The 15,050-nt window shown below is 41.1% G+C and overlaps 1 protein-coding gene across 1 annotated transcript; it reads left to right on the top strand.

Annotated features, from left to right (window-relative positions):
- Positions 1–15,050, top strand: LOC140360912 (neuroligin-3-like). Its single transcript, XM_072446377.1, has 7 exons — positions 1–396; positions 3,158–3,806; positions 5,790–5,846; positions 6,548–6,697; positions 7,576–7,761; positions 9,994–10,783; positions 11,938–15,050. The coding sequence occupies exons 2-7, from the start codon at positions 3,323–3,325 to the stop codon at positions 12,731–12,733; spliced, it is 2,463 nt and encodes an 820-aa protein (XP_072302478.1). The 5' UTR covers positions 1–396; positions 3,158–3,322; the 3' UTR covers positions 12,734–15,050.

Below are 15,050 nucleotides of genomic sequence, written 5' to 3'. Positions count from 1 at the left end.
GGCTCAGGGCGATGCTTTGGGCACATCGTGCGATGCAAAGCTTGCTGTCCCGGGTTAAGGTGTTTGGTTAATGGTTTCTAAATTAGGATTTTGTCAGTGGTTCGGTCTGAATTTAATGCACTGGCGTATCCCGGTGGTTGCCTAGTAACGCGCTGGCAGTGGGCGCCGTGCGGATCCTGTGGTGGGCGCTCCATTAAAACCGATGGCGCTCCTGACCTTGGCGTCGTGAATGCGCAAAGCACACAGACTGTGCAAAGCAGCAGATAAGAGTAAAAGATCTGTGTGATAGTGGAACCTCGGAGATATTGCGCGCACCATCCGCGCTGGATCGAAAGTGACGGGCATGCGATGGAGCAAATGTGGACACGGAGCGCGTACGGGCTTCAGTAAAAGCAGGTGAGTGTTTAACCTAATCATTCTGTTTATACCGTGGGACAAATCTCTGTAGATTGATCAAAGACACCGGGGCTAAATCTTCCACTCTTAGAGACTAATGTAAAGGCATTGCGCTGTTTTATGTGTTGCTTTTGTGGGATCGCTGTTTTTGCCCCATTGCCTTTATTATTCCACCGTCTTAGACCCAAATGAAAAAGGCATCTGTGGTAACGTGGAGCGGCGCTTGTGGGCTCCGCTACAGCAGTTTGTCGATGTTATCTGGGCTGTGGCTTGCATTTTTCTTTGAGACCCGGTCACATTTGCATCCCTTTTTGACATCATTTCTGGTTTGCCTGCTACCTGTGATCTGCTCTTTGTTACTGTATCACTATAATGGGCTGATGTGGGGATCCCTCTTCCACTGTTTGGATCAGACGAATTACAAGGACACGGGAGCCCATTGCTGTAGTGTGACATGCAGACGCACTCTCTAATGCTCTCATGTTAAGGGCCCCCAGGCAAGCACAGCCAATCGATAAGATGTTGTCCCAGAGATTTTTATTAGTGCTGAATTAGTGCAGAATCGTGTGGCTGTCAATGCTGCAGCTTTGTAGTTAGTGATGCTTAGTGTGGAGCATGATCATTTCACTGGCTTCCAATCTGTCATATCCTAATTGAACAAAGTGTTGGACATCCCCATAGGACAGACAGTGAAACACATTGTTAAATCTCACTTCTTCCAGATACAGACACTTGCAGACATTGCACGCACTGCCAAGCTAAAGTACCCCAAAAGTTGCAGTTTATCATGGAGGCTCTCTTCAATTATGTGCCCCATTTGGTACAAGCCATAAAGCTTTTATCCACATCTGTCCCTGAGCAGAGTGTAAGGAGAAAAGCCCTGCTCCAGCCCAGTGCACACAGTTCATACAGTTACACACTTACACACTTAAAGGATATTTTACAGCCTGCTTCAGTCAAAACCACATCTATACAAGGAGCAGCTCACAATAAAAGTGTCCGTCTACATTGGCCATAAATGTGTTGAAACATAACAAATTCATGTGCATTTTAAAATAGGAAAAGCGCCTCCTTTTAAGAATTCATATCACCTCTTTGATCTTCAGAAGCCCTGGCACACATTTTTTTATTTTCCGTCTCCCTCTTTCTGACAGGATTGCTTGTTAAGGCAAGGGAGAGCGTAACCAAATGTGACTGGCAATGTCCACCACAGAGTTTGCATCTGGCTAATTTTATTTTTGTAACAATTTTGCAGCACATTTTAAGATGGGGGGAATTTCCTCCCTTTAAAACAGTAAAGCATGATGATGTATTGCAAGTGTCTGTTCCAAACCGGTGAATATTCCCCAATCTACGGGGGAAATCTATCTTTTCTATTTTAATGTTTTGGAAGCTGTTCATCATTGTCAGACAATAGACAGCAGGAAAGGCCCCTCCTACATTTGAGTGGCAATTTTCCCAAGTGTTAATTAATGAAGACAACGGTGCAGCATTTGTTGAATTAACTTAAGGATCTGAGATGTTGCAGAACCAATGTGCTCTGTTCTTTTACTCAAACTAGCCAGAAAAGAGCCCCCCCCCCCACCCTTTGGATAGAAACCGCTCTCTTAAGAGGCAATTCTTTGGCAATGCTTTAGGCACCACTTGTCAATAAATCTGATTAGGTTAACAAGCTTGTTTTGCTTTCTTCATTGACGAGCCAGAGCCAGAGAAAGTGAGACTGCAGACGTCAAGTGGTACCTGTGAATACAATATGTGTTACACGGTGGTTAATTGGAAAGAAAACGCAATCTAGTTTGCTCAATGTTCTCCATGGGTGAGCTCACATCTGATGCTTTATTTGGAATCATTTAACTCAGTGTGCGTGATTACGGGAAGAGATATTTGCATTTACCAAAGCAAGGGCATCTAACAGAGCAGAAAGAGGAAAAAACATTCGGGGTGAAAATGTATTAACAGGTGTCAGTAGATGAGAAGAAAGACAAGAGTTTTTATCAAATGCAAAACAAATATAGTATTTCTCTTTTGCCCTAAGGATATGGTGCAATGTTTAAGGACACTCTGTCTTTTAATCTGCTAAAGAGAAAAATGGTGCAGCATATTACTACTTCCCCAAATGTACTGAAAAAGTCTTTCCTCAATTAACCTGCAATTACAGTAGTTTATGATGCAGATGTTGTTCCCTTAGATCCGCTTGTTCTTTATGTACTATATTCTCTTTAGACAGCAAGCTCTTAAATAGCAAAAAGACTCAGCGCATTAATAATGGGCAGTTTGTGTAATAGTCTATTGTACTTTGGTGCACAATTAACTGTTATTTCTGGGGAGGTCCCCTTTTAGCTGCCTCGTGTATATTAAAGCTGGTTTTGCATAAGAGGAAAAGTGGTCACCAAAACCTTTTATCTCAAGATGCTTTTAAATTCACTCCAACATCATAACATTACACTTCCTTTAGAAAGTTGAATTTATAAATGTTAAAGAATTAGCATTAGCCCCTGTCACAAAAATGATTATGCTGTGAAATGTGTTGCTTAGTAATTCATCTAGGACACGAGCAGTGCGATTCTGAGCAACGCCACAGACGATGTTTGTCTTTCCAAATCCCACCTCTTGATGAAACATTAGATCTAAACCTGAGATTAATATTGTGATGTTATTTTAACCATGACCAAGAGCCATAAAACCTTTAAAACTACACTATATAGATTTCAAATACAGCATTTGATGAGGATGACATTTTGATGTTTTTTCTCCCTCATAGATTTGGACTTACTGCAATGAAAAGCGAGCAGCGAACGGCCTCTTTGGATTTGATAAAGGACATATTTGGTGATGTGTATGTGACCAGTCCAGTGCAGAGCGGTTAAGTGAAGACCACTGTTCAGTGTGATTTGTACTGTCTGAGGGCGTCATATTGCCCCTGACCATGTGGCTGGCTACATTTCGAGATCACCTGTTGCCCGCACACCTGCCCCAGCACCAACATGGGACAGTGACCATTACCCACTGCGCCCTCTTATGGTGGATACTGTGCTCCTGCTGGTCCTTCACCAAGGCCACAAGCCAAAAGTTCTACCCCACCGTGACCACTCAGTTTGGGAAACTAAGGGGACTGAGGGTCCCGGTGCCCAGTGAAGTGCTCAGGCCCGTTGACCAGTATCTAGGCGTCCCATATGCTGCTCCACCGATTGGCGAGAAGCGCTTTATGCCCCCTGAGCAGCCCTCATCCTGGTCAGGAATCAGGAATGCCACACACTTCATGCCAGTCTGTCCCCAAAACATCCACAATACTGTCCCAGAGATCATGATGCCAATATGGTTCACCTACAACCTGGACATAGTGGCCACCTACATCCAAGACCAGAGTGAGGACTGTCTGTATCTCAACGTCTACGCGCCTACAGAGGACGGTGAGCATCTAGGCAAACAGAGCTATCACTGTGTCACGAGCATCCTCACATCATCATATGTCTGTGCCTTAGGGAACAAGTTTAGTGTATGTTAAACATACATTGTTTATGTTTTGTTTATGCTTATGTTCAATTTGGTTTAGGTCCTAAGTGTTTTGTCAATGCAGGAAAGACACATTTATTTCTCATATTATACAAATACTATTGACCCTCAACCAAATGTAATGAAACATTCCCCTTCAAACACTATAATGTTAAACCCTGACATATTGTAGTAATCAGATGTTTTGATTACTACTGAAAAGGTCATCTCTGTTGTGTCTGACTTCACATTTTCACATCTTTCATAACCCTCCAAACAACAATCTGCTAATGAATAATTATTCATTATCTTAGTCTTAGTAACCAGATAGACTCAAAATTTCAGCTTCAGCATGTAGAAAAAATATTGCTGAGGTAAGGTGTAGGTGAACTATCGGCGCATGTAAACTAAGACACAATTTTGTGCTTTTAAAGTGATGAGACCAGCATTTCGGCCTGTCACTTTTTCCATATCAAAGTTAATTATAAGCAATTACTCATTTAGCTGGTAATACTTTGTGGCACGGTGTTTTATGTTGTCTGGTAATCCCATATTATAATTTTTTTTGTGTTTTATTAAGTCGAGGAGAATTTTACAATGTGTCTGCTGGGGCCAATTAGCAGGATACAAGAATCAAGGCCTGTCTATCCTGGATTTTACTTACCCTGCATTTCAGGATATATTTTGGGATAATACGAAACAGAAAACACTGATTTGACGATAAAAAGGGGAGATACATGCTCACATTCTTGTGTTTATTAAAAAGGGGGTGAAGTGAATCAGCGAGAGAACATTTTGCACGTCTGGAGAGATTAGCGCTGCCACGCTAATCTAGCGCGGTGACAAACATATCTAAAAACCAGGTTACCTCAGTGCACCGATTACACATGCTTTCTGAAGAAGTATTACCCCTTCATCAGTGCTCAGTGTCCAAATAAAAAGACTTACAGAGCTCAAACTGGCACAGATCCTCTCTTTGTCGTGGCTGGTAGCATAGCAACAACACAGTAAACATACAAAAGAGAAAAGGCCAAAAGGGTGTAGCCTATATTTTAACAAAAGTATTATCAACATCATCATTTTATAAACCAGAAATGAGCTAAAGGATGCCTGTAAATGTGTTTCTGAGTATCACCCAAAAAGTGAATGGACCGTAAAATTAACTACATATTTGCAGTATTATCACTTAATATATTTAGTATGAAAGATTTGAAAGTCAATTTTATTTATAGTACATTTTTTGATATTCTAAAGTTGCATATCTCCAACATTATTCAACATATCTCCCACCTCTAATAGCAATAAATGTAATATTGTTTTGTTAAAAAACAAAGTAAGACCACTTTAAGGGATCCATTTACTGTACTTTATGTTCAATCCCTGGATAATGAACCCTTCATTATCCAACATTTTATTATCAAATTTGCACACAACATTTTCAGAAAATTTTGAAAACAATCTTGATTTGACAGAAGGACAGAAGACAGAAGGAAAAATATCTTCTTCCCTTTTATTGAGCAGCACTTAACTAAAGAAAACATGACTAAAAGGATACTAATCATTTTGTCAATCACGTTTCTTACACATATTTTAACAAAAAACAATAATCGTTGAGTGTGTACTTGAAAAGAAGAAGCTACACACTTGAGCTAAATTAAACCCAAAGAGATTTATTACTCCAGTCAAAGTAAAGACTCACAAATCAATATAACGACGGATGATAAACCAATTAAAGGTAACTCCCCTCACGGTCCTCACATAACACTCTTTGTGATGACCCGCTTTTTCACAACACATTTTTCATAACTTCTTGTTTATTTGTCCAATCTGTATTTTCACACGAACACATTTAACCAATTTGTGTGGCTTTTTTTTTTTTTCTTTTCATTGATCTGATACAGGACCACACAAGAAAAAGGGCTCATCCTTCTCACATGCAGAGACACATATATCTGAAGGTACCTTTTGTCGCTTTTATTGCTTCTTTTTTCTAACACTAATTCGTAAATAGACTTGACGTAATATGTATATGTATGTATGTATGTATTTTAACGAATTTGCATTTAATTGATCTATATAATGTATTATATTGTGTATAAAATATTTAGCTAGGAGAGATAGTCCTATATTTAGTGTTTATACTCCAAGTGCGCCTCTATTTTGATGCTGGTATGGTGAGAATCAGCTTCACACACAGTTCATATGTGCGAGGACGCGAGGAGTTACTTCGAGTGCCAAACGACTCAACATTGTCAGCGGCGTCCTATCTTAAAGCCTTGTTAGCGTACGAGTTCTGCGGTTTCATTTTGAATCCATATATGCATCCATATATTCATCATGACGAGCACAGGCTCCAGATGTGGTGAACAACAACACACTCGACTGCTTCTCTTTTATGGAGTGCAAAAATAGACACGTAGCCATTTATTCTGCCACCGAGTACTTCCCTCGCTCCCCTAGTCCATTGTACCGTTACAGCTTTTAAACCACAAGCGTGTCTCACCTTGAGCGGTAAGGTATCTTTGCGAAAAACAAGCTCGTATACTCTACGCAGGGGACATAAACTTCTGCGCTTTGTTAATTCCCCATTTCATTTCTGTGGCCGCTGCAGTTGTTTGCTCAGCTCGTCTGTGTGTGTCTGCGTGTGTTGACGTTGCAGATATAAGGGACTCAGAAGCGCGGCCGGTGATGGTGTACATCCACGGAGGCTCCTATATGGAGGGCACGGGCAACATGATGGATGGGAGTGTCCTGGCCAGCTACGGGAACGTTGTTGTCGTCACGCTCAACTACCGGATCGGCATATTAGGTGATGCCACTGTGTCCCTACTTGCTATCTTTTAACAGCGTTCCAAATGGGGCTTTTAGTGAGGAGATAAAATATAATCGCCATTAATTGCCACTTGTTTTTTCTCCAAGGGGGGCCATAAAACAAAGATTCTTGAAAGAAATATGGCTCGATTTGATATAGGTACACTAGGTAGACCATCTTTGCACCATTGAGTAGTTATGATTTGCATACATATGTCATCTCAAGTCTGTCACAGTCTGTCCTTGTGGCACACACAGCCTGAAACCACAATTTATCTTCTTTTTTCCACAAGAATGTATCTAATCTAGACAGCACTGCCTAATGTTATTGCAAAAAAATAAATCTGGTAAAAGCAGGATGCAGTGTGGAGAAAGCAAGGTCAAGTCTACTTTGTTTCTCGTCTCATTAAGGATTCTGAAGCAATGCCTTGTTAGAATGAGACTAGACAAGGGAATACAATCCAAGTGAGAACCTGTGACCTGCATATTTATACAAAATCCATCAACAAACACAGATTTATTCGTCTATACGTGAGTGTTCCGCTTGTTGTTAAAAGGTTGCTATATAAAGAGTTTCCTTTGGGCCACATCGCCACTGCCGCTGCTGCTGCATTGAAGCTTTTACAAGGACTCAAGTTGTCAGGACACTGTGGGAGATTTCCAGATTTTGCACCTGAGGATGAATCGTGTCAGTTAATTCAGATATCCTGCCGGGCTACAAGTGTAGATCAAAGCGGTGGCAGTGCACTACAGATCTTCAGCTCACTGTATTATTATCTCTCATTGTGTGTGCGTGTGTGCGTGTGTGTGTGTGTTTGTGTGTGTTTGTGTGTGTTTGTGTGTGTGTGTGTGTGTGTGTGTGTGTATTCACCCCAGGTTTCCTCAGTACGGGAGACCAGGCAGCTAAAGGCAATTACGGACTCTTGGACCAGATTCAGGCCTTGCGCTGGATCAGTAAAAACATTGGTTATTTCGGAGGAGACCCTAATCGAATAACAGTGTTTGGGTCTGGGATTGGAGCGTCCTGTGTCAGTCTGCTGACGCTGTCGCATCACTCGGAAGGTAAGGCCAATTTGCTGACATATCACTGTAGCGACCACAGATTTACAAGAAGATATCCAAATTACATTGTAGGTTGTATCTGGATTCACTGCTTATCTATTCTCTATTGTACTTCCAGACTAATCAACCTTTCTCTTTATAGACAGGCCACTATCCACAGAGTCTTCTTCCTCGTTGCAGTGTAGTCAAAGTCATGTTAGCTTGGTGCCACAGTCGTTTGCAGATTCTCACTTATTTAAGAAATTTAACAAATCTATTTTATTTTTAGTATGTGTTATGCAAGTGAAAATCTGCCTTTGAACTTGGTGAGAGACGACCTCAAAGCTGCACAGTTACATATAGGTGGTGCAGTGGGAATTGGGGCTCCTATCTTGTAGTCTTATTGCCCTACTTTCCTTATTGATACAGGACACAAAATCACAGGCAGAGCAGAAAAGCTTGTGCTGTATCAATCGCTGTCCTTGCATGCAGCTTCAACTTTCGAGCGTATTTGGTATTTGACGATGCCTTCAAGACCTCAGGCAGTCTTTGAAGTTGGCTGGCTCACTCGCTGCCCTAAAAATGTAAAATAAATGACAGAGAAGTAGGGAGAAAGTGACACTGTCCCCTGTTTTTTTTAACCCTGTGTCTGATATGGCTTAACGCAATCCAAGCAAGCACTTCTCTGCGCAGCACAAGCAATACAACCAGTGTGTTGTGTCCTTACAATATGGAGTTACCTGTGTACATGAGACTATACAGAGGAAGGTTAGCAAAAAACAATGCCCAGATATTAAATTATACTAAAACTAGCATCAAAAACAGGCATTTGAACAAACATTGATTCAATAAACAGCACAACATTTGACTGTTCCTGAATGATTTTAGAATGGTCTCTCTTGATCTATTATTAGACAACATGGTAATACTACAGCAACTACTATTATTTAGTGCTGAAAATTGCATTCTAGTATTTAGAATAAACTTGTTTATATTATGTTGGTGTCAAAATCAATTCCTTAGCATTGAAATCAAATGCTGAGGAACTTTAAAATCACAATAAATCAAAAATACTGACAAAACAGGTTATTTATTTTTAACTTTTTTTTTTTAAACACCTCACAACGTTAGTTTTTATTGTGTGTCATTTTGTCTGTGGATTATCCGTTTGCCTCTATGGAGTTGTATATTTAGTGCTTGATGAGTACCGAATGATGCAGAGGAAAAATAATTGCGTGACAAATTGCAATTTTCTTTCCCCCAAAATTGCCCTGCTCTTGACGCTACTGTACAGACATAACCAATTTACAGCAACAATTTTGTGTCTGTGTATGTAATGGCAATGCTTGCTTTTGAGGTTCGTTAATAAAACAACTCTGCAAATTGATCCCTATTCGGCAAGCAAGCTCATGTTATATCTAGTGATTCATTCTTGGCTCCTCAATCCAATAAGCGGATCAAGCAAAAACAGCCCGTCTTTTGCCACTTTTTATCGTCAAACTAACAAAGGAAGAGGCCAACATCCCATTAGCTGCTCGTTCGCTCTCTAGACTGCATTACAGACCGGCTTTGCCTCAACCAAAGCAGTTGGCTGCTCTTCCCTAATGTATATTCCAAATCCATCACGTGTTGGCTAAAATTAGTGCAGAACAAACTTTGGATTCAGTTCAGATTATCAATGAGGGGAAAGCTGTCTGGCTGTATGTTATGATAAGACAAGCATGACTTCATTAGGAATTCAAAATGGAGAATCTAAAGTCATGGTAATTAGTTTTTATCAAAAGGATTGAAATGTTCATTTTGTAACCCCAAATCTGTCAATTGGTTATAAAGATTGAGTGAGGGAAAAAAGTAGTTTCTGAAATACGCTTTTGATATTTCAATTAAAAAGGAAAACAATTTAAAATAATAATAATAATAATTGGACAAGAGCGCTGATCAAAAGTCTGTGTAAGTAGCGTTCATGTTAACTATTGTCCCAACTTGACTTTATTGTTGTTAATTAAATATTTGTGATGCTTGTGATGCCAAAAAGAATCATGGAATTGTTCTTTAGGGAATTGGTCCACCAAACTTAACTTGCAGATTTTATATTAAGCAGGAAGCAAAACTCCCCATAATTTATGATTAACGTAAGCACAATCTTTAATCTAATTCATATTGTTGTCCGGTGGTGGCTTTGTGCCCTGGGCTCTAAATCCACTGAACACATTCCTCCAACATCTGTTCTCTGTCCTATGTGTTTTGTCCCAGGGCTGTTCCACCGAGCCATCATCCAGAGCGGTTCTGCCCTGTCCAGCTGGGCCGTCAACTACCAGCCAGTCAAGTACACCCGCATGCTGGCCGAGCGAGTGGGCTGCAACGTCCTGGACACCGTGGACATGGTGTCGTGCCTGCAGAAGAAGAGCGCTAAAGAACTGGTGGAGCAGGACATCCAGCCGGCCCGATACCGCGTGGCTTTTGGCCCGGTCATCGACGGAGACGTGATCCCTGACGACCCCGAGATCCTGATGGAGCAGGGCGAGTTTCTGAACTACGACATCATGCTGGGGGTGAACCAGGGGGAGGGGCTGCGGTTCGTGGAGAATGTAATGGACCTGGAGGACGGCGTTTCCGGGAGCGACTTTGACTTTGCCGTGTCAGACTTTGTGGACAGCTTGTATGGCTATCCTGAAGGTAAAGACACATTGAGAGAGACTATTAAATTCATGTACACAGATTGGGCAGACAAGGACAACCCCGAGACCAGGAGGAAGACTCTGGTGGCCCTCTTCACCGATCATCAGTGGGTGGAGCCTTCAGTGGTGACGGCTGATCTCCACGCTCGCTACGGTTCGCCCACTTACTTTTACGCCTTTTACCACCACTGTCAGAGCCTGATGAAGCCCGTGTGGTCGGACTCTGCCCATGGGGATGAGGTGCCCTATGTGTTTGGGATCCCAATGGTTGGCCCCACTGACCTGTTCCCCTGCAACTTCTCCAGGAACGACATCATGCTCAGTGCCGTGGTCATGACCTACTGGACCAACTTCGCCAAGAGCGGGTGAGTAGAAATTAATACAAAAAATGTAGTGAGATGAGATTAGATTCAGTAAGTAAAATGTATTTCGAATTACGTACGGGAGAAGTACACATACTTAATCACAGAATTTGTATGAGTTGTAATTGGTTTCTTCCACCTCAGAGTAAAACAAATTGTTGCCTTTGAGTCACATTCTGGCCTAAAAATGGCTGCTTTATTGGCATTCTAAATCTAACCTGGCCAGAGCAGCCTTCTTTCTGTCAAGCTGTCCCACCTCAGATGTACCCTCCTTTTATTGCCCTGATTAAAAGACTACTCGACTCGGCCCAAAGTCTTGCTCCTAATTAAGAGCAGTCTGAACTGTCACGGCCTTATTCTCTCTCTTCTCCCTCTAGTTCACACAGAAAGTGGTGAGCGAGGTTCTTGTAATTAGTTCACTTTATGAAACTTCTTAAACATAAAAAGTCTATAAATTAGGTTTATTATAAAGGCACAAACACATCTGAGGTGTGCAGACACTCTTTTTAATGGCCTCTATTGGTCTCACTAAGACCTCCTAAAATCTGTACTACTCTATTTTGGGAACATTACATTTTAGCCCATTAAACCACATCTTTATAGTTTAATTTAATAGACAGAATAAACTATTTGATTAGTATTAAGGTCAGGTTAAATGCATAGACTTTTTAGGGGCGATCCATCCTGCTGCCATTTACAAGGATTTGCATAACATTTTAAAGCTTTGGAAACTATATGACACTTTGCATAACCTATTAAGAGGTTTGGTCCTCTGTGCGAGGCACAAGGCTGCCATGTGATTTATAGTCAAAGATTAATGTTTAAAATTACCTTTAAATTAAGCCTGAGATTAGTCATGTTTACATGGTTATCATTTATGTTGTGTTTGCATGGGAATGTAAATGTTTCAATATTTCATAATAATACCAAATGTTGTTTTAGCTTCAAGTTTTGATTAGTGTAAGTGCATAAGAGGGGCTATTGTCCAACATTGTGGGAAGTCAAAGGTCTCAGTGGGGTCATTCGCTTGTGAAAGAGACATGGTGAGCCTCGAGGAATTACCTCTGTTATTACATTATTTTCTAATACACTGCTTATTTTCACGCACTTTTATTGTACGCATCTTTATCTTTCTTGTTTTTGTTGCCTTTTTGTAGGGATCCTAATAAACCAGTTCCCCAGGACACCAAGTTCATCCACACCAAGGCCAACCGCTTTGAGGAAGTGGCCTGGTCTAAGTACGACCCATACGACCAGCTGTACTTGCACATTGGGCTGAAACCTCGCATTCGAGACCACTACCGCGCTACCAAGGTGGCCTTCTGGAAACACCTGGTCCCACACCTGTACAACCTCCACGACATGTTCCACTACTCCTCCACCACCACCAAAGTCACACCACTTGACCCGACCCAATCCAATGGCAAGAGGGCAGGGGTGACTGGACGCCCCGCAGTGTCCACGGCCCATAACGCGGATGGGAGCAGAGAGATGGGCCCGCTGATCATGCCCAACCCCAGAGATTACTCCACAGAGCTGAGTGTCACTATCGCAGTCGGCGCATCCCTGCTTTTCCTCAATGTCCTCGCGTTCGCCGCCCTCTACTATCGCAAGGACAAGCGCAGCCGGCAGGACACGTCCCAGCAGGCCAGTCCGCAGCGGGATAGCAAGGGCAACAACGTGAGCCACACCAATACAGTGGATGAGACCTTATCTTCCCAACAGAGGAACCAGTGTGAGGCTCTGCACAACCCCATCCACGTGTCGCCCAGTCTGGACTACTCTCTGGGACAACGGCGCTCGCCCGATGACATTCCACTGATGACACCCAATAACATCACCATGATCCCCAACTCGCTCATGGGCCTGTCCAGTATGAGCCCCTACAGCACGTTCCCCGCCGGGTACAGCTCCACGGGCCTGCCCAGCACCCACTCCACCACACGGGTATAACCTGGGACGAGCACTCTGGTTCATGTGCGGGCGACAAAAGGGTTCATGTAGTTGTTGTTCCTTCTCCCTCCAGAAAAAGAACAAGGCGCCTAATGATGATGTAATAAGCGTGCACCCGTGGGATTTGTACATTTTAGCAGATTTTGGCAGTAGAAGTCTGTACTTAGAAGCATTTCAAGTTTGAAATGATAATTAATCATATCTGCATTAAGTAATTAACGACAATGCTTATAATTAGGATCAGGGTTAGTGAACTAAATGCAAGCTACACAAAAACACATCTACACAACGACAAGTCTTCATACGCTAATCTATTTACTGTGACTTTCAGGTTGCGTTCACACTTCCACACACCAAATCAGAACCAGGACTACACCCAGAACTAAACTATGGCCAAAATTAAGATCAAACAAAGATGAGTGTGAACACGGCCTCAACCTCCAAGGCCTCTTGTGATATTCAAGCAATAAAACCATGTTGCCTATGCCTGCGTTCAGGCATTGTGTGGCATGCAGCTGCCCAGTTCAGAGAGAAGAATTACTTATGAAATTCATCACTTTTAGCCACAAAATAAGTGACATTTTCAATTTTTGCAAAATTAGATTTTGTGATTTTGTTTTTGAACAGCGCCTTTTAAAGATACACTATGTAACCCTTCTGGAGCAGTCCGACACCTGCTTGTCTCCATGGAGATGATATTGCTTTGCCTAAAATATTCCACTGTAAGGCATTAAACATGATCTTTCTAGCATTAATTACAGAGTAATAGAGGGAATAAAAATTACAGCTATTTTGGTATATATTGTCTGAGCTTTTAAAGGTAGATTCTCTTTTTACTTAAATGTCTCTCTTAAATGTGTAAATGTTTTTAATGATTTTGGCGCAGCTACATTTTCACTTTGCCCCACCCTTGAAAAAGAGGTCTCAATCTCAACTAGTTCTTACCTGGTAAAATAAATGTGAAATACATAAATAAATACATTTACAGTGTGCAAATACACCTTGATGATTGTGCATTCTTACTGTGAACTGGCTCACCTCTCCACAAATCTGACCTGTAACGTAGCCCCATGAAGAAAAATGTAATGCCATACGTTGGAACCTTTTAAGCAAAGCAATAGTGTCTTCAAGGAAACAAACAGATGTTGAACCCTCCTCCATAAAAGTTACGTAATGCATCTTTAAAATCAAACTAGTGCAAGAAAAGGATCTGACTTTGTGCTTTGTATTATGACATGATTGTTCTAAATGAAGGCTGCTGGGAACAACAACTATGTGGATGTTTTTGGATCAGACGGTCCTGACATAGACGTAGATCTCCACACGTAAAGCTGTATTTAGAATGTGTACGTCAATAGGATATCTGTATGTCTTTTACCAAAACGTCCGACATCGGCCTTCTGTCATGATAGAAAGTCTTAACTGCGATCATTTTATAATAATCATGTATTTGAGGCAGTGAAAAAGATTGGAAAAGTGCATTTAATTTTTGGCTTCTTTTGGGACTTTAACAATAGCAAGAACTTAGTATAATGTTTCTACAGTTGGATTTGTATGGAAAGCGTTTTCTTACTCTGTGATATCTATTTTGATCCCTTGCAGTGTGGAGCAAAGTGACATTACATCTCATTGATAGAACGAGATAACAAATGATTATTGTCAAGCTATTTTATACATATTTCTCATGATACATTGCTTACTATAATTAAAATGTATTTTTACTGTAATTATTTTCAAATGCTGTGTAACTTGCTCATATAGGGACTTACATAGAATTACTCCAGACCTGGGTTTGGTGCTTAAAAGTGCGCTACAAACTTGTAAATTATAGGCATCATTTAAAGTTACCCATTGAGTTCTGCATATGTAGTGTTGTGTACTCTATTGTAGTCTATTTGAGTATGATTGCTATACTTTGTTTTAAGTGTCTTTGCTTTCATTTTGAGACATTTATAGGAATATAACTTCTGCTTTACTATAAGAGACTTGCTTCTAAATGTGTTCTTAACTCATTCTTTCGGCTTGGCTTGTTTGTACAGAATAAACCTAGAGCAACATTTGATTTGTTGTTTGTTTACAAAACAATGTTAGGTCTTTTGGAAAGCTAACTGTAACCACATAGTATTTGTATGTAATCCAAAGCTCAGTTACTCACATTTAAAAGGAGTTTTAGTAACGCATAAGTGCTCCTTCGACACGTGTTCTGGACCCTGCATTGGCTATAAACAGAATGGACATAAAGGACATTGAAATTTCTTTGACTCATAATGTTGTTTAATCTAAATGAAAAAAATATTAAAAGATTTTTGAAACTAAA

The sequence above is a fragment of the Eucyclogobius newberryi genome, unplaced genomic scaffold (genome assembly GCF_026437365.1).
Source record: "Eucyclogobius newberryi isolate DKJ021-1_F unplaced genomic scaffold, fEucNew1.0.hap1 SCAF_15, whole genome shotgun sequence".
NCBI classification, from domain to species: domain Eukaryota; kingdom Metazoa; phylum Chordata; class Actinopteri; order Gobiiformes; family Gobiidae; genus Eucyclogobius; species Eucyclogobius newberryi.
This window is presented reverse-complemented; position numbering and strand designations above follow the sequence as displayed.

Coding starts and splice junctions, on each gene's coding strand:
- LOC140360912 (XM_072446377.1), top strand. CDS start 3,323: ATGTGGCTGGCTACATTTCGAGATCACCTGTTGCCCGCACACCTGCCC. Junction 6,698..7,575: donor CTACCGGATCGGCATATTAG/GTGATGCCACTG, acceptor TATTCACCCCAG/GTTTCCTCAGTACGGGAGAC. Junction 10,784..11,937: donor ACCAACTTCGCCAAGAGCGG/GTGAGTAGAAAT, acceptor GCCTTTTTGTAG/GGATCCTAATAAACCAGTTC.